At 45.9% G+C, this 22,106-nt stretch overlaps 3 protein-coding genes across 3 annotated transcripts in view; all 3 read right to left on the reverse strand.

The window, feature by feature from the left end:
• Nucleotides 1-806, reverse strand: part of LOC109462787 (stimulated by retinoic acid gene 6 protein-like) — a 7,872-nt gene extending 7,066 nt beyond the window's left edge. The window contains exon 1 of the mRNA XM_019759386.1: nt 402-806. Within this exon, the coding sequence (XP_019614945.1) occupies nt 402-806 (405 nt within the window). The remainder of the gene's footprint in view (nt 1-401) is intronic.
• Nucleotides 807-2,000: 1,194 nt separating this feature from the next.
• Nucleotides 2,001-6,500, reverse strand: LOC109462784 (stimulated by retinoic acid gene 6 protein-like). Its single transcript, XM_019759384.1, has 4 exons — nt 4,772-6,500; nt 3,807-3,893; nt 3,166-3,300; nt 2,001-2,626 (listed from the first exon to the last, which is right to left on the reverse strand). The coding sequence occupies exons 1-4, from the start codon at nt 6,359-6,361 to the stop codon at nt 2,408-2,410; spliced, it is 2,031 nt and encodes a 676-aa protein (XP_019614943.1). The 5' UTR covers nt 6,362-6,500; the 3' UTR covers nt 2,001-2,407.
• Nucleotides 6,501-8,810: 2,310 nt separating this feature from the next.
• Nucleotides 8,811-12,141, reverse strand: LOC109462661 (carbohydrate sulfotransferase 1-like). The gene is made up of 5 exons (XM_019759220.1): nt 12,096-12,141; nt 11,642-11,658; nt 10,615-11,385; nt 9,905-10,014; nt 8,811-9,404 (listed from the first exon to the last, which is right to left on the reverse strand). Exons 1-5 carry the CDS (start codon nt 12,139-12,141, stop codon nt 8,840-8,842), a joined length of 1,509 nt encoding a protein of 502 aa, XP_019614779.1. The 3' UTR covers nt 8,811-8,839.
• Between the last annotated feature and the right edge of the window lie 9,965 nt (nt 12,142-22,106).

Consider the following 22,106-nt stretch of genomic DNA (forward strand, 5'->3'; position numbering starts at 1 on the left):
ACCACAATAAAAGGCTACTAGGGGTTGGCAGTTTTTCTAGGATCGGTCGGGAAACAGAAAAAAAAATCTCCCTAGGCCTTAGGAGCTTCTTTTAAACTTGCACTCATGTTTAGCTTTTACCCAAAACCTTCCATCCATTCCAATCAGTATCTCCACTTTTGCACACATTGCTGCTAAGTAGGATATGAATGTCTTGACTTTCTTATATTATGTATTATTGTACTGTACTTTGTAACCAGTTACAGTTGTATAATATGTTATCTTTATTTCAGGTCTTGTATATATAGTACATTTCTTTATTTGATGTTTGTCTCCACGTTTGTATATGTGTGCCTTGATAACCTGTGTGTTGATTTGTTGACATTGCCAATAAAGAAAGAAAGAATGGTCATGATCATTACCTCCACGGCGCAGGCCAGAGCTATGAGTTGGTCGATCCATGCGCTTGACTCCCCGGTAGTCTCATCAGTGGTGTAGAACCCGCTAGCCTGGTCCTGGAACGCGTTGAAGAACAGGAGCAGGCACATGTTGGTGGAGGCGCCAAGCGCGTAGGCGTAGGACCAGCGGTCCCGGCCCGTGGTCAGGAAATTCACCGGGACGAGCAGGCCCGGCCGCCCGCGGGTGCAGTCCCTTTCCCCCGAGCAACATCGACGGTTCGTCCGCTTCTCGAACAAGGAGAGAAAGACGAGGATGACCGCCGCGACAGCCGCGGAGAAGTGGGAGAACGCGAACGTGTCCACAAGAACGCAGGATTCCGTCGTCGCGTTGGCAACGTTCGACGCGTTCGAACCGTTCACCGTCGCCATTTTGGTTTTTGTTCCCTGACCTCTAAAGCTCACCTGTCACAGCAGGGCTCGAAATTCATTTTTGTGAATAGGTAACCTTACACTGTTGCACCCAACCTAAAAAAATTGGGTGCACAAAAAATATTTTGGGTGCACCATATAACATAAAGTAATTAGAATGTCAGCAAAAACTAATTATGTCTAAAGAAAAGTACTATAAGAATGATCAAGGACATTAACTATACAGAATAATGTCCTTGGAATGATGTATCATTTTTTGACACTCAGATATTAAGAATATGTTGTATACTACTAGACATCTAAACCTATGAAAATATTTGGGTACACGGGTGCACTCACAGAAAAAAATGCACAGCTCCAAATTTGAGTGCACTAAGGTACGTGCAGACATGCACTCAGTATTTCCAGCCCTGCACAGTCACAGTTGTTTGCTCTGTCGGCAGGTGGGACGTGTTTGATCGTCTGCGTTACTAGGCAACGAACGACGCAAACGACACATTAAACAAACATTAATATTTGTGTTCACTAATACTAAATGTTTTTTCTACAGGCACGTTGATATCAATATCAATAAACACAAATTGGTTTCTATAAACCGTAAATGGCTTAAAACATGTCTTTAAACATTATTTATAAAGTTATGGTAAGCGCCATCTCAACTAGACTAACAGGGCTACTATTAAAAGGCGGGGTGCAGCGATTTGAATTATGGGGATGTCAGCTACAAGCCTTGTTAGACCCTGCTTCACAATGTACGCTAAAAGCGCCCGGTTACTGACCTGGCCATGTAAGATCAGTGGACCGTGAGGTGTAAGTTTTCAGGGTGGGGCAGCCAGGCATTGACTTTCTCAATAGCAAAATGTCAGGCGAATTTGTCTTCAACTACTCTTAGTTGCCCACTAGTGAAAATCCAGCCGGCAAATAATGGACACACATGTACATATACGCAATCATTATTTGTTGCTGCGTGGCTACACATTAACAAGTGTTTGTCACGCAAAAGAGTATTTCAATCGAGCCATGTTAGAGTCGGGGTACCCTTCAAAACATGATGACGTATTACCACGATGACCGAGAGGGCATTGACCTGTTACCAAAATTGGCGCAATGCTAACCTACTGCGTTAGTCTACACAAGAAGGGCACTTTTTACATTCGCAAAGAAGGTATCATTTTATTCAAAGTTTATACATTTGTAGGCACTAGGTTGCATTTGTAGGCACGAGGTTACATTTGTAGGCACTAGCTTGTAGGCACTTGGCTACATTTGTAGGCACTTAGCTACATTTGTAAGCACTTGGCTACATTTGTAGGCACTTAGCTACATTTGTAAGCACTAGGTTACATTTGTAGGCACTAGGTTAAATTTATAGCCACCAAGTTACATATGTAGGCACTTGGTTACATTTGTAGGCACTGATTTACATTTGTAGGCACTTGGTTACATTTCTAGGCACTAGATCATGTTTTAGGCGCTAGGCTACATCTGTAGGGCAAAAGTGCAAGTAATACATGGCCATACATTTGCACTGGGGTGCATCTGTAGACACTAGGTACATTTGTAGGCACTTGTTTATATGATACATGTATGTGTACTAGGCACTATGTTACTAGCTCTTCATTCATCCTAGGGTCGCTTGTCTTCATCGCTGCAAGGGCTGTTGTTTTAGCCAAGAACTTGTGCATGCGGTCACGATCGCTCTCCTCCATCCTGATGACGCTCTTCCTCGTGCCGACGACTGTCGGGTTCCTGAGGACCGTGTACAGCACCAGCCACCTCCGTTTGGCGAGCCTGCTGGCGAGATCGTCGCACTCGGACATCTGACAACAAACAGTATTAAAAAAGGAGAACATTTGAGTACCGGAGAATCTACCTTTGGAACAATCTACCACAGGAAATGAAATCATCTTTCAAGAGATCCAACTTTAAAGAGCCATCCGCCAATTGTTTATATAATGTTTGTTTATATAATGTTTGTTTATATAATGTTCTGTGGCTAGTATGCAGTCTAAGTTCCTTTCATTTGTAGATAATGTAAATTTCTTTTTGTGTCAAGTGTGTGTGTGTGTGTGCGTGTGTGTGCCTCTGTGTGTGTGTGTGTGTCTCTGTGTGTGTGTGTGTGTGTGTGTGTGTGTGTGTGTGTTTTGCCATGTTATGTATATATGTGTTTATATTTCTGTATGAGACCTGGGAGATTAGCCTTTTGGGCTAAATGGCATCGAAAGAAAGAAAGAAGGAAAGAAAGAAAGAAAGAAAAAGAAAGAAAGAGAAAGAAAGAAGGAGAAAGAAAGAAAGAGAAAGAAAGAAAGAAAGAAAGAAAGAAAGAAAGAAAGAAAGAAAGAAAAAGAAACACGCCTACATCGATGTGAACGGGTCGCAACTGCGCGTCATCTCGTGACGTCACCACCTCCGCCCACAGGTGGTCACGGTTGCGTTTGGCTGCGTTCAGTAGCCGCTGGCAGAAGACGAGCAGCACCGGGTGTTTGTGGCAGACCTGCGGCAGGGTGATGTACAACAGGACTGGTGAACTGGTGGACGTACCAACAATAAGTACCTAATACCAGCCCAGAAGAGAACAAGGATAATCCATGCCTTCAAGTACCGGAGTTATCAACCAAGGATTGAGGTGTTCAAACACTCACTCATTTATTCCCTAGAACTATCGCAGAGTGGAACTTGTTGTCATCAAGTAGCCTCTACCAGGCTTGGGGAGGCGGCTGGAAAGAGTAGAAATCGGCCAAATAGAGAGATAAGCGTGCCAAGGGAGTTTGTCCGTTGAGAGAACATTTCGCCGCTGTAGCCGCCTCCCCAAGCCTGGTAGAGGCTAGTCATCAAATACAGTAGGTTGATTATCATATCATAGCTTTAAGCAGTGTTAAGAGTTAGGTGTTCAAGGGTTAAGTGCAACAGGTCGCTTGGTGCCGCCGCGCCGCGTGCCTGCGAAGCTGATGTGTTGCGTCAAATGGTGTTTATTCCGGCTATAAAGATACAGATACATACCTCTACCTGCAGCATGCCCAGGTAGGACTTGTACCCGAGGTCCCAGTTCTCCCACCCGGACATGATGACCGTCCGGTCGATCCGGGCCTGCAGGGTAGAAGTACGATTATTGTTACAGTAGTTCCTAGTTATGTTTACCGAAGGAAAACATATTGTTTTTGCTCAGTTTCTTCCTCCTCTTCTGTTCCAAACACTAACCTCTGACCTGGCCAATGACATGATTTGTTGACGTCTATCACCATGGTGACTGGTGTTGGGTTACATAATGTTGCAATTTCATGGTCTGCTCTGCTCCTGTCCCCATAGTAGTACATGTATGTGAATGTGTTTGAGTAAGAATTAACAGAGCAGACCATGTCCGAAGGTAAACATTATGCATTTGCTTTGAAAATGTTACTTCTCTAGTTAATATCTTTTTTTCCCAACAAGTAATCACAAGACGTGGTGACGGCACACTCAAGTTTTTTTCAACTTATATTAATGCCGCCACCAACATAGGGGATTGACCTAGGTGTTTCAACTGATCATATTGTATGTTTGTCAAAACTTAACAAAGATGATTTTAATTCTCTAATTAACCATAGGTTTCTATGGCGTAAGATAAGACATAATTCACCAATTTCACACTTCCCATAATGCCTAGTAAAAATCACGGATATGACGTATGAGCAACTCCCTCCCCCTTCCTCGATATAATATTTCCAACAGGTTCTATCGACAAACTGGTCAACTATATTGTTTTGAATTATTTATCTAGTATAAAGCGCATGCCATAATTGCATTTTTGTTGGAATTAGAGAAAATGACGTACCTTCTATCGCCCTTCTACCGAAGACTCTCCTACTCGAACGGTCGCATTACGTATATTCCCATCTTACGCATTATACGTCATATCCCATCCATATCCGTGATCTTTACTAGGCATTTTGGGAAGTGTGAAATTGGTGAATTGTACTGTGGCTAACCTGCATCATCCCTCCCAGGAACCCTCCCAGTAGCACCCGCAGCAGTGACGTCAACAGCCCCATCATGACGTTGTAGAAGAACAGGAAGTAGGAAGTGACGTAGTAGAACTTCCGGTTGTCAATGGCCAGCGGGCGATCGGCGTCGGTCGGGTGGATTTTGGGCTGGGAGAACACCAAGGCCGATAGCAACACCTGGACGGCTAGCGCTGCAGCGGTGACCCCTATCGGCGGGCCTGCGTACTGCAGGAGCGCGACCATAATCTGTGGGTACGCGACAAGAAGATACAGCGCGAAAGAGATGAAGAGAAACGTCAACGTCTGGATGAAGAACCCCCACAGAATGAAGGCTATTTGCGTCCCTGGGTACTTCGTGGCTGAGAGGATGGAGGTAGCGGTACTTGGTCGGAAACTGCTCGGCATCCAGGACCTGTCTCCCCGATAGAGAGCCCGCGTGTGCTTCCGGTAGTTCACCATGATGCAAAAGATGTAGACCACGTGGATCACGAACGCTGTCAAGCCTGATACAACCCAGCACACTTCAAGGGCGTACAGATCTGCGTCGATATCGATGTTGAAGTAGGTTGGTGCGTGTTGCTGCCGTAATAAGTGCTGATGGAAAACTACGCTTTGTCTGATAAACAGGACTGCCAAGGAAAACAGGCAGAGGAAAGACACTACCATGGTTATCGTCATCTGGGCGGAAAAGCGGACATCGTCGTCTGCGCGCGTGTACTTTCGATAGTACCGCCTATACCACGGCATGGCGGGGTCTGTGCCGGGCGTCTGAGGCTTGCCCAAAAGCCGCCGGACGTATCGAAAGTCGTGGTCCTGGGCGACTTTGCCGAAGTCGTCTTCGTCGACAAGACCACGCCCCCCTTTAATCCAGGACCAGTAGCGGCGCACAGTAAGGCGCGCGAATTGCACCACAAGGATAAAGTGGAAAATGGCGCTCGGCATGCTGACTTCTAAATATTTTGAGTCAAAACTTGGGTTGTTCAGGCAGCCCATGTGTTGAAGGACGCACACCACAAACCACGCCATTGAGTAGCAGAGCCCGAGAGGCAAGCCGACCGTTTTGTACCTGGTCTTCAGACAGGCGAGAAACGGAAAGTACACTAACCCGACCTGTAGGGCGGAGGCCAGGGCGATCAGCTTCTGTAGCCATGGTTTAGAGCCGTCGTCTGGCAGCGTGAACCACTCGTCGAAGTGCCTGCCGAAGCTATGAATGAAAAGCAGCAGGCACAGTGGAAAAGAGGCGCCCAGGGTGACGGCGTAGGTCCAGCGGCTCGGCCCCGTGTCGAGGAGGTTCACGTCTACGAGCGGAAAACGTCTACAAGGACGTTCCCTGGCGCCCCGCCTCTCCAGGAACGATAGCAGTAGAAGGATCGGGATCGCGACAAACACAGCATAGTCGGTAAAGGAGACCGTGTCTATCGCAGGGCAGGACGCGGTACTGTTGGTACTGTTGGAGATGTTAGCTAGCGCTGCCATGTTGGCCTCTGACTGAGTCTGTCTGACCAAGGAACGTAACTGATAGAAGTATTTAACCTCCTTGGTCTGACTAACATCCACGTGCACCCACGTGAACATGTGCGATGTTAGCTAGCGCTGCCATTTTGGCCTCTGACAGAGTCTGGCTGACTATTTATAATAAGCGCTGCCATTTTGGCCTCTGACTGAGTCTGTCTGACTAACACCCACGTGAACATGTGCGATGTTAGGGGGCCCGCAAGCCCTTTTCCGTAGAGCGTAATCGGCCGTTTTCTACGTAGAGCGTAGGCGGACCGCTCTAATATTTTTGCGTAGAGCGTATTCGGCGTTTTAATTCTACGTAATGCGTTGTAGCCACTTGGAATTTATTGTAAAGCGTAATCGAGAGGTTTCCGAATTCAGCGTAGAGCGTTGTCGGGACCCCCCCCCTTGCAGGCCCTCATTTTGGCGTCAGAGAGAGTCTGTCTGACTAACACGCACGTGAAGGCATGTACAGTGGTGGGAGCAGGGAATAGTCTTTCCCCAATGGAATCTCTGGCGAAACCACAGGATGTATACACATTTACCTTTCTTTTAAATCACGAAGTCTTTACCTCCTCTGAAAAGCTGAATTTGTCAGGTTTCTTCGAAAACAAAAAGTGGAAGGTCTTCTACAGCATTTTTAACGCCACGTACAGCCAAAATATTGAAATGACAACTAAGGATTTCGCACACACCCCGTCGCAGTGGGTCAGTCCAGGCGAGGAAGTATTTAGGGGTCAAGTAAGGGACAAACTTGAATTTAGACTATGTCTCACGACGGATAAAGAGGATTAGGTTACATGGCAAGTCATTCTTCTGTTATTCGCATTAAACGGGGCCTTTCTGAGAAGAACTTGCCCAGGAAAAACTGTCTATATATAAGACCCTGTTCACATTCATTTCTTCTATTCGATTAAAAGGGCTATCCGAATAGAAAATTGTCTATCCGAATCGACACCGAATCCACTGCTTTTCGCCGATCCGAATTGCGCCCGCCCGCCCGCAAAAGAATTGCCATATCGCTACGTCATATTTTCACCAAACATGAAAAGCTGGTGAAATTCACGTGATTTTGTGGTGAAGAGGGAACATGTGGTATCTTCCATGTCATCTGTATCACCAGGAAGTACACTCACTGTGGTTATGTTGTACCGCTCAGTGTCAGTAGAAAAGGAAATACAATAGGCATTTGAAGTTTGTGAAAATTTAGCCTCCTTCGCAGTCTTGTTGGGCGTGGGCGTTATTTTTTTAACCGAGTAATATGCCGCCGCGAGGGACGATTTGCTGCCGAGGGAGTTTTTGCCACGGAGAGAAGGATTCGCGCTCCAACAGTTATCAACTGAGTAAGCGAAACCTTCTCTCCGCGGCAAAAACTCGCTCGCCCTCGGCAGCAAATCGTCCCTCGCGGCGGCATATTACTCGCGTCGCTTACAAAAATAACGCCCACACCCAACAAGACTGCGAAGGAGGCTAGTGAAAATTAGTCATCCAGTGTAGTAACAGTAAGATCATAGTATTTTAGACTTTTTAAACCGGATAAAAGTTAAGATAAAATAAAAACTTGGTTATCAAACTTTTATCCAATTTGAAAAGTCTAAAATGCTATCTTACTCTAACAGACGTTGTAGTATATATAAATATCAAAGAGCAACCTTCATAATTTCAGATTCTCTCATCAACGAATGTAAAGAAAATGTACACATATTTTGATAAGCCTATTCTGTTTATTCCAAGACGTCACATACATTCTCATTGAGAACAAGAAAAAGTGAATCTCTTTCGTTTTCTGTTTGCGGAAGGAACAAAGGAGACTCGGAAGCTGAAATAGGTTTGGTAACCGGGCTATTTTAACTGCACTAAAGAATTGTTCCGCGAATAAAGCCGCGGCGAAACACATCATAGTTTGGTGCTTTCTTGAGAGTAGAAACAGAACGACACTCCTGGTCCCGGGCCGGGGTTCGAACCCACGCCAAACCCGGGCACCAGTTGACAACCCAGACGATCTAACGATTCGGCTAAAAGGTCTAGACCCATCGGCCGGGTCAGTTGGTAGCGCCTATAAACCCCCCATTGTTTAATACACATGCACAGGTTTAAAAGTCGGGCATGTTGAGGTAGATGACAAGACAATTTCTAAAAACATTTAATCTGTTGTCGTCTCATGTGACCCACCAACATGGTGGACGCTCAATTACGTCACAGTCACGTGATTGCATACTCACTTCGTTCAGCACATTGCAGCAGAACGTAGTGCGCCTGCGCAAAACCAGGCGCAGCACGCTTTGCTGATGTGATGATTTAACGCACCAACATGGCGGACGCTCAATGACGTCACAGTCACGTGACTGCAAGCTCACTTCACTCGATCGTCTCTAGCTATTGCGTCCCGTTTTTCCGGACCCGTAACCGGTAATGGACGACAGTTCGCACCTTCGGCTTTTGTACCAAATGTAGCGTTTCGTTGCCACGCAACGCAGACGAGAGGACAAGACTACTAGTGTTCCTTACAACGCCGGGAACTTACAAGGGAAGTGGAGTTGTCCGTCAAGTCTCTAGCTACTGCGTCTCGTTTTTCCGGACCCGTAACCGGTAGTGGACGACAGTTCGCACCTTCGGCTTTTGTATCAAAAGTAGCGTTTCGTTGCCACGCAACGCAGACGAGAAGACAAGACCGCTACTGTTCCTTACAACGCCGGGAACTTCCGTCGGTAAGGTCCCTATAAGGGATGTGGAGTTGTTCGTCAAGTCTCTTTCCGACTTCACCAACTCGTACCCGAACTTTCGTATCGCTTCCGAACACCTCCCTTGTATCTTGGTCGCCCCGGCAACGGTCAGATTCCTCCTCCAGTCTCCGTTCCCATCTTTTAGGTCCTCAATCTTTCGTTCTATCCTTGCGACCGTCCTGCGAAGGGCGGCCTCGCCGGTGGCTGGATGTTGACCGAGGAAGGAGAGAATGTTGTCGGAGACTGAACGCGGGTTGGCCCGAAGGTCCTCGTACCGTAGCACGGAGTAGTTGGCGCGGAAAGGTCGGTCACTGCTGCGCATGCCCGCCCAGTACTGCAGGTTCGTCACCATGGCAACGCACATCCGGGACATCTCCGTGGCGGTCAAGGTCAAGCCGCTACAGGGGGGGGGGCAAAAAATATTCAATATTCAAAAGGCCAGCAAGATCAAAAGATCAAACTCTTATCATCGTTGTCCGCTTGTGGCCAGCTTACCAAATAATTTAGCTGCCGATTCTCTTTCGTCCTCTCCGGAAAATTGAGGACGAAAGAGAATCGGCAGCTGAAATACGCTGGCTTGGTAATAAGTCCAACAGCGGGGAAAACAATGATAAGAGTTTTCTATGATGTATGCACTTAAGAAGAAATGACTGAATGAAATTTGAAAACGCGTCGATGAAAGTTAGACATCCAGGTAGAAAATTCATAGTGGGCTTTTTGCCTAGCGCCTGTCGACGAAAACTAAAAATTATTGTTCACGAAACATTTATCAAATACTATATACGTTGAAGAAACCACATCCTAGAACATAGCAGCGAAAAGAAGGTACTACTTACTAGTACAATGTAGCATGTGCAGATTCTTAAGGTACACGGCTTGATAACTCTTAAAACCTCACCCCCTGGTGTCGAAAAACCCCCGTCTGTCGGCGTCTCCCGCCCGTCTCCTCGGTACGGCGCTCATCCACGACACCAGCATGGCGCGCGGGTCGTGAACAACCTCGATAACCTACATGTAGGACACACACATTCAGTTTTATACCCTGGGTGCCAGACTACTTTTGGGACGCCAGCCGTTTTCCTCTGGCAGCCACAGGGCACTGGGCAGCCAAGAGCCCTCCGCCCGCCTATCTTAATTACCGCTGCGGGGGAGTTGAGCCCGAGGCCGAGGGGAGTTACCGGGAGCACGGCACGTGGGTCGTGAACCACCTCGATAACCTTCAGGAGTGCCAAAGAATTCATACTGATTTTACGGAATTCATACGAATAAGGCAATCTTTGTGATATTGACTCATACTGCTTCACATTAGTACATTTGAGTCAGTATATCATACTTCGGGAACTTAAAACTGCAGAAACAAGCCCAAAGATGGATCCATCATTTTCTGGGTGGTACCCTAAAATGAGCCCAGGGCCCTTCCAGTAACTATTTTTCGTCAGAATTTTAAGAATTTTTGCTCCATGAGGGTCAACATACCTAGCTTGGGACAGTGTGGTTTCAACTCAGTATGTAGATACATGACTAGCATATTGGCTTTGAAAAGTCGGGTTTCCAAGCCCTAAAAACTGCACTGGATGCTTTTAATGTGTGAACAAACAAAAAAATTACCTTCAACTTCAAGCTCTCATCTTCCACCAAAGCCTGGAGGTTCCTCACGTGCGTGATGCCCGTCATCATGACCGCTACCGTCGCCTTGGCAACGCAGAGTGACGTCATGCGTCGGACGATCTCGTCGGGCGACCCGTGGCACGAGAAGCCGTCCCGCAAGGTGGCGCTTTTCTGGATCTCGCGGCAGAACATGTCCTTGGCCACACTAGGGGGAACCCCGCCCCCGAACTCGTCTCCGGACTCACGGTCCCTTTGGTTGAAAATCGTGTCGAAATCACACCGAAACAGAGCCCGTAGCGTCACTGTAAGCGCTGTCCACTTTCTACTTCTTTCCGTCTCGTTCAGGAAAGATTTGTTCTCTGAAAACAACGCCATTTTTGTGTCCGGGAGGGAGTTAGAAAAAAATGGGTCAGGGTACATGAAAGACCAGAGGTGCTCGGGCACGAAGAAGATATTTTCCTGTTGGCTGAAAATAGTTCCTACAACCTCCGCGTCTCTTCTGAGTTGGGATAGCACCAAGACAGCCCTCCTCTCCATTTGTGTGACGGTTGTGCGAGCTTGCAGAGTCGTAGGAGCGTCGGGCGGAGGTTGTGCGAAGGCGCGGTTCACTCTCCTCAGCTTGCCGGAGTTATGTACAGCTGAGTTACTAACCACAGGTCGGACATGGCGAGACCCGGAGAGGCTGAACATGGCGGTCACGTACAGGAGACAACACACAGCCAGCACAGCGGACAGACCGCGCCTGGTGCACCACAGGGCCATCCTCAGGACCTGGGGGGGGGGCAGTATATCAGGATTAGTCATAGAGAGAGAGGGGAGGGGGAGAGAGGGAGAGAGAGAGAGAGAGAGAGAGAGAGAGAGAGAGAGAGAGAGAGAGAGAGAGAGCATCCTCAGCACCTGTATGTGGGAAAACAATGGTTATCATATAAGGGTCAGTATACAAAGAAAATAGGCAAACATACACATGTACAATACACCCCCAGTATAGGGACATGTCGGGCGCCTTCTCATATAAAATCTGCCCCACAGAGCCATCCTCATCACCTGAGGGGGAAACATGATAAGTATCAGGATTTATAGGAGAGACCTGTATAGCTGTAAACGACAGAGATTGTGGCCAAATATTGTGAGAAGCGGTGAATATAGCTGCAGCCCCGGTACAGGGACATAGTAGTAGTTGTGACCATGATACAGCCATTTACAGTAACTTTGGGGAAAAAATGATTAATATCAGGTTTAGTAGAAATATATATATATATATATATATAGAGAGAGAGAGAGAGACAGAGAGAGAGAGAGACAGTATTACAGCAAAGAAAAGAACTACTGGCAAGCAATACAGCCCCAGCACAGGAACATAGGGAGGTAGGGACGCCCTCTCATTCTCAAAAAGCCGCGTCTGGTGCACTATAGAGCCATTTTCAGCACCTGTGGGGAAATGTGGTTATCAGCAGAATCAATAGAGAGAGACCGGAACGAACCTCCCCCGGCCACCGTAAAGGTCTGGAACTCTCTACCACCAGACATTGTTAACTCTTAAGGGCAGGTACAAATTTAAGTCCTGTGTTAACCGCCACCTCAGTTTTATTTGTCAGCCTCCGTGAGACAGCTGCTAAGCTGAGACAAATGTTGGCACCATGCATAGAAAAAGAGACACATACATTTTACGACAAAGAAAAGAGACAAACATCATGGACACAGCCCCACTAGTACAGGGACATGTAGGGACGCCTTCCCCAAAGCTGGCAAGCCTCGTGCACTACAGAGCAATTTTAAGTACCTGTTAAGAAACGTCGTCACGTCGGTATCAGTAGAGACTTAGTAACGACAGAGATTTGAGCCAAACATTTCACAGAAGCGGTGGATACAGCTACAACCCCAGTACAGGGACATGCAGTACTTATTCTAGTAGTTTGGACGCCATCCCAAACCTGTTTTGCCACTTAATTGTGTCCGATGCACCACCACCACAGAGCTATCTTAAGTACCTTTGAGGAAGCTTGGTCACATCGGGATCAGCAGAGACACACTAACGACAGAGATTGGAGCCAAACATTGCACAGAAGCGGTGGATACAGCAAACCTGAACAACCCCAGTACAGGGACATAGTTGTTGGGACGGCCCTTCCCAAACCTGTTTTGCCACTTACAGCCGAGCGAGCGCACCGAAAACAGGAACGCCTGCCGTGCGGCGCTGCCAATCATCCATGCACAGCCTCTTAAACTCCCGGTAACCTGTAAACCTACTGGTCTCCAAGCAGATGTTAGGGGCGAAATCCTTTAATACGTTTCCTGACTGTCCGTTACTGTTTCAGGTAATTAGAAGCTAATGAGTATACACAAGAAAACAGTTACTCAAGCAAGTCACAAGAATTTGAAAACTCCATGATCAATTAAAAATCGACTGACTGTTTTCTTGTGTATACAAATCTCATTACCTGAATGTCTATTGAATCTTTATCTCTTTATCGACGACGAACTGCCATATAATTATATTATATCAGAGTTATAATTGCCTTTGGGGGCATGTTGGCTCAGGAGCTGAGAAGGTGACCTGTGTATATTCTCCAAGCAGAGGTTGATGAGGGAAGATCGTTAACTTTTTATATATGTCCCCTTTTTTGTCGATAGACCCTCTGGATTCTGCCTGGCCAATTTGATATTGTCGTTTTGCCACCCTAGGATCTGCTTGGAGATTAGCCTTTGTAGACCCTGGAAAAAGTCTGGAGTCCAGGCTACACAAAAGCCAAAACAAGGTAGATTCTGTGCCAATGTCCTTGGAGACCAGCCAACTGGGTCGTGTAACATCAGCGATGTCAGGTGCGCTCACAGGATCAAAACACGCCAGCCCCGCGATCAAAACAAGGCCACAGCAAGTAAATTTTATGGATGACATCCTCCGCAGACTCCAGATCTAATGCGAGCGGGCGAAAAAAAAGACGGGCTGAAAAAAACAAGGTTCCTACATTTCAAAATTTTGACTCAATCATGGTACAAATGGTTTTGATTCAGTGGGGACATCACATATACACAGCCAGCATCACATATCACTGCATCAAAGTAAGAAACAAAACAGCCTTTTCTTGCCTCCTCTTTTCATAGTTATCTGCCATCCACCTAGGCCTTCCGGCATGGCAGCAGACACCTTTGCCCATTTTCGGCACATTGACCACTGTCAGAAGGCAACAAAGTTTCTTGTTTTTTTTTTCCAAAATCAGGCGAACATTAATGAGCGCGTTGATGTCATCCATAAAAATTACTTGCTGTGGCCCAACTCCCGCTGGGAGCAGAGCCGAGCTGGAACCGATACTGGGGGCATGACATCGCCACGGCGGGCTCAGTAATGAGGGTCTGCATGCCCTTTTTCGTTAACCGTTATTGGCTATTTTAATTTACCGTTAATCGTTGCCGGCCTGCTCTAATTCAACGTTAAGCGTTATCAGTATATTCATCGTGAAGCGTTATTGGTCGTTTTAATTCAACGTAAAACGTTATTTGTCATCCTAAATTCAGCGTTAAGCGTCAATGAGTAATTCTTCGTTACGCCTAATTTTGCCTTTCAAAGTGCCGGAAAATGCGTCATTGAAGGTTTCAAAATACAAAATTTCGCGGGGGAAAATACCCCCGGCCCCCCTACATTGCTCGCGCCTTTGGCGCTCGACTCGCGCTTCTGCGCTCGGTCCCTTCGGCTCTAGCCAGCACCAGCTTTCCGTCAATTACCAGAAGTTTGCGGTAATTGCAGAAGAGTTACAGTTTTTTTTAACGAATCCGTCAACCTTGACATGCAAAATGAACAAAATCTTGAGTAAAAATATGAAAACATCAGAAGGACCGACAAACACTCTCAACACCATGATTTGCCTCTCAAAATGCGGGAAATTGCGTTTTTGAAGGCTTAAAAATTCTAAATTTCCCGGGGGAGCATCCCCCCGGACCCCCTAGATTGCGAGCGCCTTCGGCGCTCCCCGCTCAAAATCCATCGGTAAAACTGGGCGCGCGGTAAAAAGTCAAGCTGGGTAGAGCCCTGGCCGAAGTCGACTCGGACACCCCGGTATTTGTGGACGCACTCGGAGACCAGGGCAGGTGGGAAACACAGGCAACACATACCTTTAATGCGTGCTTCATTACATGTAAGGTATACGTAATTTTGTCAATGATCAACTTTTCTCACAAAGCCAGATACCAAATCCAGTGCAGCTCGAAAAAAAATCCTGTCAATTTACCGTTAAGCGTTGCCGACCGTCCTGAATTTACCGTTAAGCGTTATCGGCCCTGCCGAATTTACCGTTAACCGTTGCCAGGACCCCCCCATGCAGACCCTCAGTAATCCATTAATGCTGCCGACAGGGCGCATACCTGGTTACTGTAGCTAGTAGAGACTTTTGGCACGGGCGTATACTGACCAGAAATGAACTCTGATTAAAGCCTTACATGTTGGCCTCCAAGTTTATGTTGAAGTTTTATATACTTGCTCGCCTGAAGGTTTAAATATGACAGAAAACGTGTGAATTTTGAATATACTATCACTAACTATGCCATTTCAACTACATGTAAAAGAAAGGATTAAAATCTAAATTGCCGAACAAAATGTTACTCAAGTTTGGTTGAGAACATCAATGGTACATGGTGTTTGAATTAAAAAAAAATAATTGGCACTACTACGTACTTCCAGTATTGCAGATCTGGCAAAAAAATCTTTTAAATATATTGTCAGAGGCTACAGTATCATATATACTTACCGTTCTAACGCACAGCCTGTGCCGCCGGTTGCCCCTCGCCGGTCGGGCTGAGTGCGGTCGGGCCATGATCATGATGATGCCGCTGTACCGGTACTTGTACAGGTGGTCTCTACATGCGGGGCACCGCCATAGCACACGGTCACGGTAGTCTCCGCCAGAACTCTGTAGGTGCTGACAGAAAAGCAGAAGGTTACTCTCCAAGCAGATCCTACGGTGGCAAGACTATCCATTGGCCAGATGAGGAGCGTGCCCATTAGCCATGGACATAGCTCTAGCCAACGGATTGTGTCTTATCACTGTAGGATCTGCTTGGAGATGAGTGGAAGTTGACTTTGCTTACTTTAGACTTAGATACAAAGACAAAGACGCAAAATATAATGTATAGCCTCTGTCAGGCTTCAGAGGCGACTGGAAAGGGAGTTGGTCCGTTAAAGGAGTACAGTTTACCACCCTAGCTGAAGCCTGGAAGAGGCTAGCAGTGAACCCCTAAACGGGTTAGATATAGAGTAGTGGCACACGTACGGACTTTAGACAACGAGTTATATTTGTATGGCACGCGTTACAGGTTATATCTTATATTTTTACAGCTGTGTCAAACCGCCCACAGGCTCTGGCAAACAGAAGCACATCAGGATACAGTGGAATGCTTTTTGCCAGCAACTCTGCCCTTCTCTCATGTCTCTCGTAAAATAAAAATGCGGTGGGCAGGGAGAAGGAATTTGTACTCCAGGGAGCGTTCCAAGTTCACTTACCATTTTTCGATTTACCAGTCAAATAGTTTGGACAAGAAATGTGATTATCAGCAAACTGCGTTCCAGATAGTTTTTGCCACTAAGCTATGGTTAAGTTCGCCAGCCATAAGCTATTTGACTTACACAACGAGTTAGTTTTTACAAAGACTTTAGTGTTCTACGTCTGATTTTGCCAACATTGATAAACGCTAAAAAACGCTAGCTAACCGCTAGAAAAAAGAAAAGAGTGCCAACGTTGTTAAAACAGGCGTGAAACACTGTAAATACACTTACATCTGCTTTGAAATTAGTTGACACCAACCTTTTCGTGTTCTAGACCAGCATGCCGCGACGTCCCTGCCGTCTTCAGGGTCCTTAAAGAGTGACAGAGTCCTTTAAGGATGGTTCCGACGTCTCGTGAGACCAGACTGCCACGTCAGTCCGCTGAGACAGGCGTCTCGCCCTGGCAGGAAAAATAGCCGAGTATGAGAAAAGTTGGCAGGATGAATATTCAGGCGAGCCAAGGTGTTCGGACGGGTTCCAAGAACATGTCATCGCTACAGTACACCCTCCATGTGACGAGGGCCTCAAAATACTACCCGATGCTTCCCTGAATAATTTCATACCGGGGGCCCTGACCTGATACAGTCTTATTCCAAAATTCTAATGCTCCAACTCTGATATTCTAAAGTTCTTATGATGGACAGTTCTAATGTTCTGGTCTTCCAAAGTTCTTGTGTTCTTATCTTCTAATACGTTCTATGTTCTGAAGTTCTAATATTCTAAAGTTATTCTGCTCTAAATTCTAATATTCTAAAGTTCTCATGTTCTAAATCTAATGTTCTGATATTCTAACGTTCTTTAGTGCTCTAATGTTCTGATATTCTAAAATTCTTGTGTTCTAACACTAGTAACAGAATGTTGTCTCTGACCCGACCTGTCAGCACCTATGATCACGTCTGTGTCCCTAAGGAGTGATCTATCACCTGCTGTAACACGGCTTTATCCGTACAAACACGTCCTAATCCTCTCCAGAGGGCGGGTTTACCGTTTGTGCAAGTACGGAATTCTTACATAAGGCGAGTTGACAGTGAAATGACAGTCGTCTTTGTCGGAGAAAATCCCTCACCACAGTGATCCTTCACTAACATTCTGCAGTGGATATCTACAGCTCAGGAGCCCACGTGGGAAAGTCAATGTGGAAATTAAGAGCCACAAGTTTTATGATGATGTTTTTGCTGTCTTGATCTGTCCAGTCAAATCGTTGGGTTTTACGAGTGACCAATTTTAACGGTCTTTGAGTTTTAGTTGTTCTGTAATCGTCCTCAGATTTAATACACATGCATGTGCTGGCGAGGAATTCTTACATAAGGCAGAAATGACAGTTGACATTGTCGGAAGGAAAATCCTTTACCACAGTGAAGGATTTTCTAACATTCTGCAATGGACATCTGCAGCTCAGGATCCCACATGGGAAATAAGAGCTTACGATTATGTTTTTGCTTTCTTGATCTGCCCAGTCAAATCGCTGGGTTTTACGAGTGACCAATTTCAACGGTCTTTGAGTTTTAGTTGTTCCGCACTGACCACAGCCGTTTTCAGCTAGTATTTTCAGCTAGGTTAACCGTGAACGTGGACATCAGCGATGTCGTCACGGGGAACAATGGGTTCTTCTCCTCCACTCGTTGTTACGCTCTAGGTTCTTACAGAATTGACCATGACCGTTAACAAAGATCCTAACAAACTTTTCCGTCCCCAAGACGATTGGATTTTTACAGTGACACCCCCACAACATTCTAAAGATTTTACAAGACTATAGTGTTACATATGCATGTACAGTAGAGGATTAACAAGCTAAAACCTCGGTAGCGCTAAATCTAAACTGAGCGTAAAACCGCGCTTTGACTTTACGATGTAACTCTTGGCATTCCTCAATTTGGCACGCTACATGTATTAAAGGGTAGGCTCCCTTGGTACTTCAAACACGCGATCCTCGCGGAATATTCATGCTTATCTTATGGTAGGAAAAAGTTTCTAACAAAAAAAAAACACTTTCCATCCACCCCCCACCCCCCGAAATTCGATACATGTGCTTTGATCCTGTAGATTTAGTGTTGGAATGAGTCAAGGTCACAGAACTGGTGACAGCTTCGAACCCACAAGTACTGTACTTGGCAGCTGAGAGCAGCACTTACCTTAAGTTCTTTCTAGAAAACGTTGACACAGCAAAAACACTACCCTATATCCTCTCCGCAAAGATATAGGATTCAGACTCGGGAGCTACAATAGAGCTAGTAAACCAGGCTATAAGAACACATGATGTACAGGACTCGGTCGAACTGGACCTCCTCCAAAACATCGAGACGTCCCCTCTGACCCGTACATCTGCCCGTAAACGCTAGTTAGGTCGTGCTGGGTCGGAGGTGCTGACCTTTAACACCTTCTGTGGGTACTGATGTGTGGAGAGTTACCTGGACTCAGGGACTTTCACACTGCCGAAATTAACTCTAGTCTCAAGTCGAGTGGAAAGAATGGGGGCTTACTTCCGACAGAGTACTGTATTGCCAACGGCATTTTTCACTTTTATAGCAAAGGCGGACTATTGTACAACTCAATTACTAGTATATGCTTACTTCAAACTTCACCCCCTCAACTACACAACGAAACTTTATGACATATACAAATCATGGATTCTGTTTCATGTTTACAATCCCGTATGTTGCTTTCGGTGAGTACAAATTTAGCACGTCTTGTGGTCATTGAGTAATTCGTGATTTTTTCAGTACTTTAATGTTCATGTTTTTCACGGTTGTTACTGTATCGTGAACTTATCATTACAGTTATCGTCTTCCAAGTTCCATGACAAATCCATTTTCCTCGACCATGAAATTTCTCTGTCGGTAAGACAAAGTGAATTACAGTAGTGCAGCCTATACTCTGCTAATGTTGACATCATTTCAAATAATGTTTATACATACTGTCCTTACCTGTCTTCGTCTTCGTCCAAGAATAACATACCTGTCTACCCAGCAAGTTGTCCTGTCCAAATTGTTAGACAGAACAATGGTCCTACTCATAGCGACTAAGTTTTATCATCTACTACAAGTCATTAATCAGGGAATAGAAACTCCAGGATGTCAGACTCTCTACCAGGCTTCGGGAGGCGGTGGGAAAGAGTAGAAATCGACCAAATAGAGAGATATAACATGCCGGGAGAGTTGGTCTGCTGGATCATTGAGAGTACAGTTTGTGCAGCTTTTGCTAGTTTTATCCTCTAGTACAAGGAACAGAACTCCTAGGATGTCAAACTTTCATCGACAGGCCGACGTTGATGTAAGGTAAGAAAGCCCGTTTGTATACTCAGGGCAACTCAATAAAAAGACAGTATCAAATTGGCCCGGCAGTATCCACTGGGTGACGAATTGGACCCTCGATACTGTCTTTTGCCAACGTAGGATCTGCTTGGAGATTAGTACGAGTCATAAACCAGGGAACAGAACTCCAAACTTTCAACCGACAGGCCGACATTGATGTGGGCTAGGAAAGCCCGTTTGTGTACTCAGGGCGCCGTGCTGGGGGAATGTTGGCTGATAAGAGAGTGCACAACTCCGTCTGAGCAACAGGCGACGGGCTACATCTGGCCACCTGTCAACAGTGACGGTTCGCGGATGTTGGAAAACGTTTAGGAAGGTCCTCATGCCCTTTTCCGAAGAGCGTAATCGGCCGTTTTAATTCTAGCTATGTAGAGCGTAATTGGTACATTATTCGTAGAGTGTAATTCGATGTGTTATTTTACGTAATGCGTCGTAGCCATTTATCGTACAGCGTTCAGCGGAATACGTAGCCGGCTCTCAAAATGTAGCGTAGAGCGTTGTCGGACCCCCCCCCCCGATCAACTGAATCAGACCATGGAGGTATAAAAAAACTTTTTTATACCTCCATGATCAGACTCAAGAAACTTAACGACACGTTTCTATTCTTAGTTGCTGTAATTGGTACATGTAAAAGGTGTAGCCTGTGCTTGTAATTCTGTACACAAGTCTAACTAAAGAGGTATTGTGCTGTCAGCAGTTACTTGATCAACAGGGTCTACACGGGGTATCTAGTGTATGCCGCCTTTCCCACGACGCTTTAATTCTTAATTGATCCATTCAAAACATGCCCTGTTCTCTCTATTTATGCCGTCCGAACTAAACATACGAGTACATAGCTACTCGTAGGCACTATCAAGACCTGAAGGCTGAAGCATAGCTCTTGTAGTAGACCCTTTTGGTCACCACCTGTTAAAACCTAACCTACATACTGAGAATACAACGAAAGTTCTTACCTCTAAATCGAGCAGGTCCTCCCCTAGATGGGTCCTAGATCTTTTAACTGTCCCCCATGCTTGTAGGAGCCGTCGCACGCTTTAAATCAGACTGTTACCCCTGCCCTTCCTTCGAGTTAGAGTCTGATATGAGCGCCGCTCGTCCTTCAGTCTTAAGTGACCGACTTCTCGTCTCACCACCCTCTGACAAAGAGCTGACTGATTGAGTTTTCGCGCCTTTCTCTATTCGGAGGCAGTGATTCCTAGCCTCCTTGCGCAGACTTGTGGGGCGGCGGCGTTAATTTTTTTTCGGCGAGCGACACAAGTTATGCCGCGGAAGGAATGCCGTTTTTGCCTGTTAGGTGGCGAAACCTAGTCTCTATCAGGCTTCGGGAGGCGGCTGGAAAGAGTAGAAATCGGCCAAATAGAGAGAAAGCATGCCGAGGGAGTTGGTCTGCTCTTGGGAGCGGCAATCCGTACTCTTCAGCAGACCAACTCCCCTGGCATGTTATCTTTCTATTTGGCCGATTTTTCAGCCTCCTCCCGAAACCTGGTAGAGGCTAGGTGAAACCCACTCTCCCCTGCAAAGTCCCTTGGCGGCATATAAAACTCGCGTCTCTCCCCTAAAAAATTAACGCCGCCGCCTAACAAGTCTGCGAAGGAGGCTAAGAGATTCCAGTGTTGTAATCACCGTTCCAGATCTGTATCTTACCTTAATTAACCGGTACAACCGGCCTTCGGCGTAACGCAACAGCCTCACAGGCACGCAGCATGGCTACTTCTGTACTTGTCACGCCGAAGTCTGGCATGTCGTCGAACTGAAATCTTTGAAAGCAGAGAAATACTTCACGCTATATCAATTTACTTAATAAAAACTTGATTCTGAAAATGCGCAAAATGCAGAGGGCAGAACGAAACAAATTTTTATGTCCCTTGCCACAAGCCCCCCCCCCCACACACATACAAAGCGATAGTTTGCTAGTATGTACAAGCTTAGCATTGATAAATGTTTGAGGGAAATGATAATAAACGTAGGGAATACCACAAAGTTAAGTCACTGCAGCTGGCTGCCTATATCAGTACATCAATGCATCTACCAACACATGCCTTGTTTGTGTTTTGAACGTTATACGTTGTGGTGACTGAAATATTAACAATGGTAAATACACAAGTGGACACAAGTGACATATTAAATTAAGATGTTCTCAAAGTACAGGAAAGGTGCAGTTCCCGGATGCATATGTGTATAGATGGTTTCTCATATTCTCAGAAACACTAGTATTGACTTCACTTCGTAAACCTGGGTACCCACGTATTACTTGCGACGACCTCTCGAAAAGCAACAACCGTTCTAAAAACAAACTTTTACATGTAGGCCTGCGGCGTCGGTCTTTCCGGCTCAGTCGTTGTTAAAATGTAATCACTCTCTATATAGGTTTATGCAAGAACATCAATTCACCAGATGGTACTAAACTAAGAGCCAGATTTCAAATCTGTATCTGTATAGCCGGTATAACCGCCTTTCGGCGTAACACACCAGCTTCGCAGGCACGCGGCGCGGCGGCAGCTGGCTATATTACACCGATTGACTTGTTACACCTAACCCTTGAACATCTAACTCTAGACATTGTTTAAAGCTATCTAATGACAATGCCTCTAATGTACTAGGTGACAGCGTGTTCCACTCTGTGATAGTTAATACACAAGACGCAACTC

This window comes from Branchiostoma belcheri, unplaced genomic scaffold (assembly GCF_001625305.1).
Source record: "Branchiostoma belcheri isolate BF01 breed outbred unplaced genomic scaffold, Haploidv18h27 scaffold12, whole genome shotgun sequence".
NCBI lineage: Eukaryota > Metazoa > Chordata > Leptocardii > Amphioxiformes > Branchiostomatidae > Branchiostoma > Branchiostoma belcheri.

Excerpts from the sequence above, each read along its gene's own strand:
- LOC109462784 (XM_019759384.1), bottom strand. The coding sequence starts at position 6,361 with ATGTTCACGTGGGTGCACGTGGATGTTAGTCAGACCAAGGAGGTTAAA. Across the intron at positions 3,301-3,806 it reads TGGGCATGCTGCAGGTAGAG|GTCTGCCACAAACACCCGGT; the intron begins GTATGTATCTGT and ends ACCCTGCCGCAG. Across the intron at positions 2,627-3,165 it reads TGCGACCCGTTCACATCGAT|ATGTCCGAGTGCGACGATCT; the intron begins GTAGGCGTGTTT and ends GTTTGTTGTCAG.
- LOC109462661 (XM_019759220.1), bottom strand. The coding sequence starts at position 12,141 with ATGTCTGGTGGTAGAGAGTTCCAGACCTTTACGGTGGCCGGGGGAG. Across the intron at positions 10,015-10,614 it reads ATGAGAGCTTGAAGTTGAAG|GTTATCGAGGTTGTTCACGA; the intron begins GTAATTTTTTTG and ends TCCTACATGTAG. Across the intron at positions 9,405-9,904 it reads GGGTTTTTCGACACCAGGGG|CGGCTTGACCTTGACCGCCA; the intron begins GTGAGGTTTTAA and ends CCCCCCCTGTAG.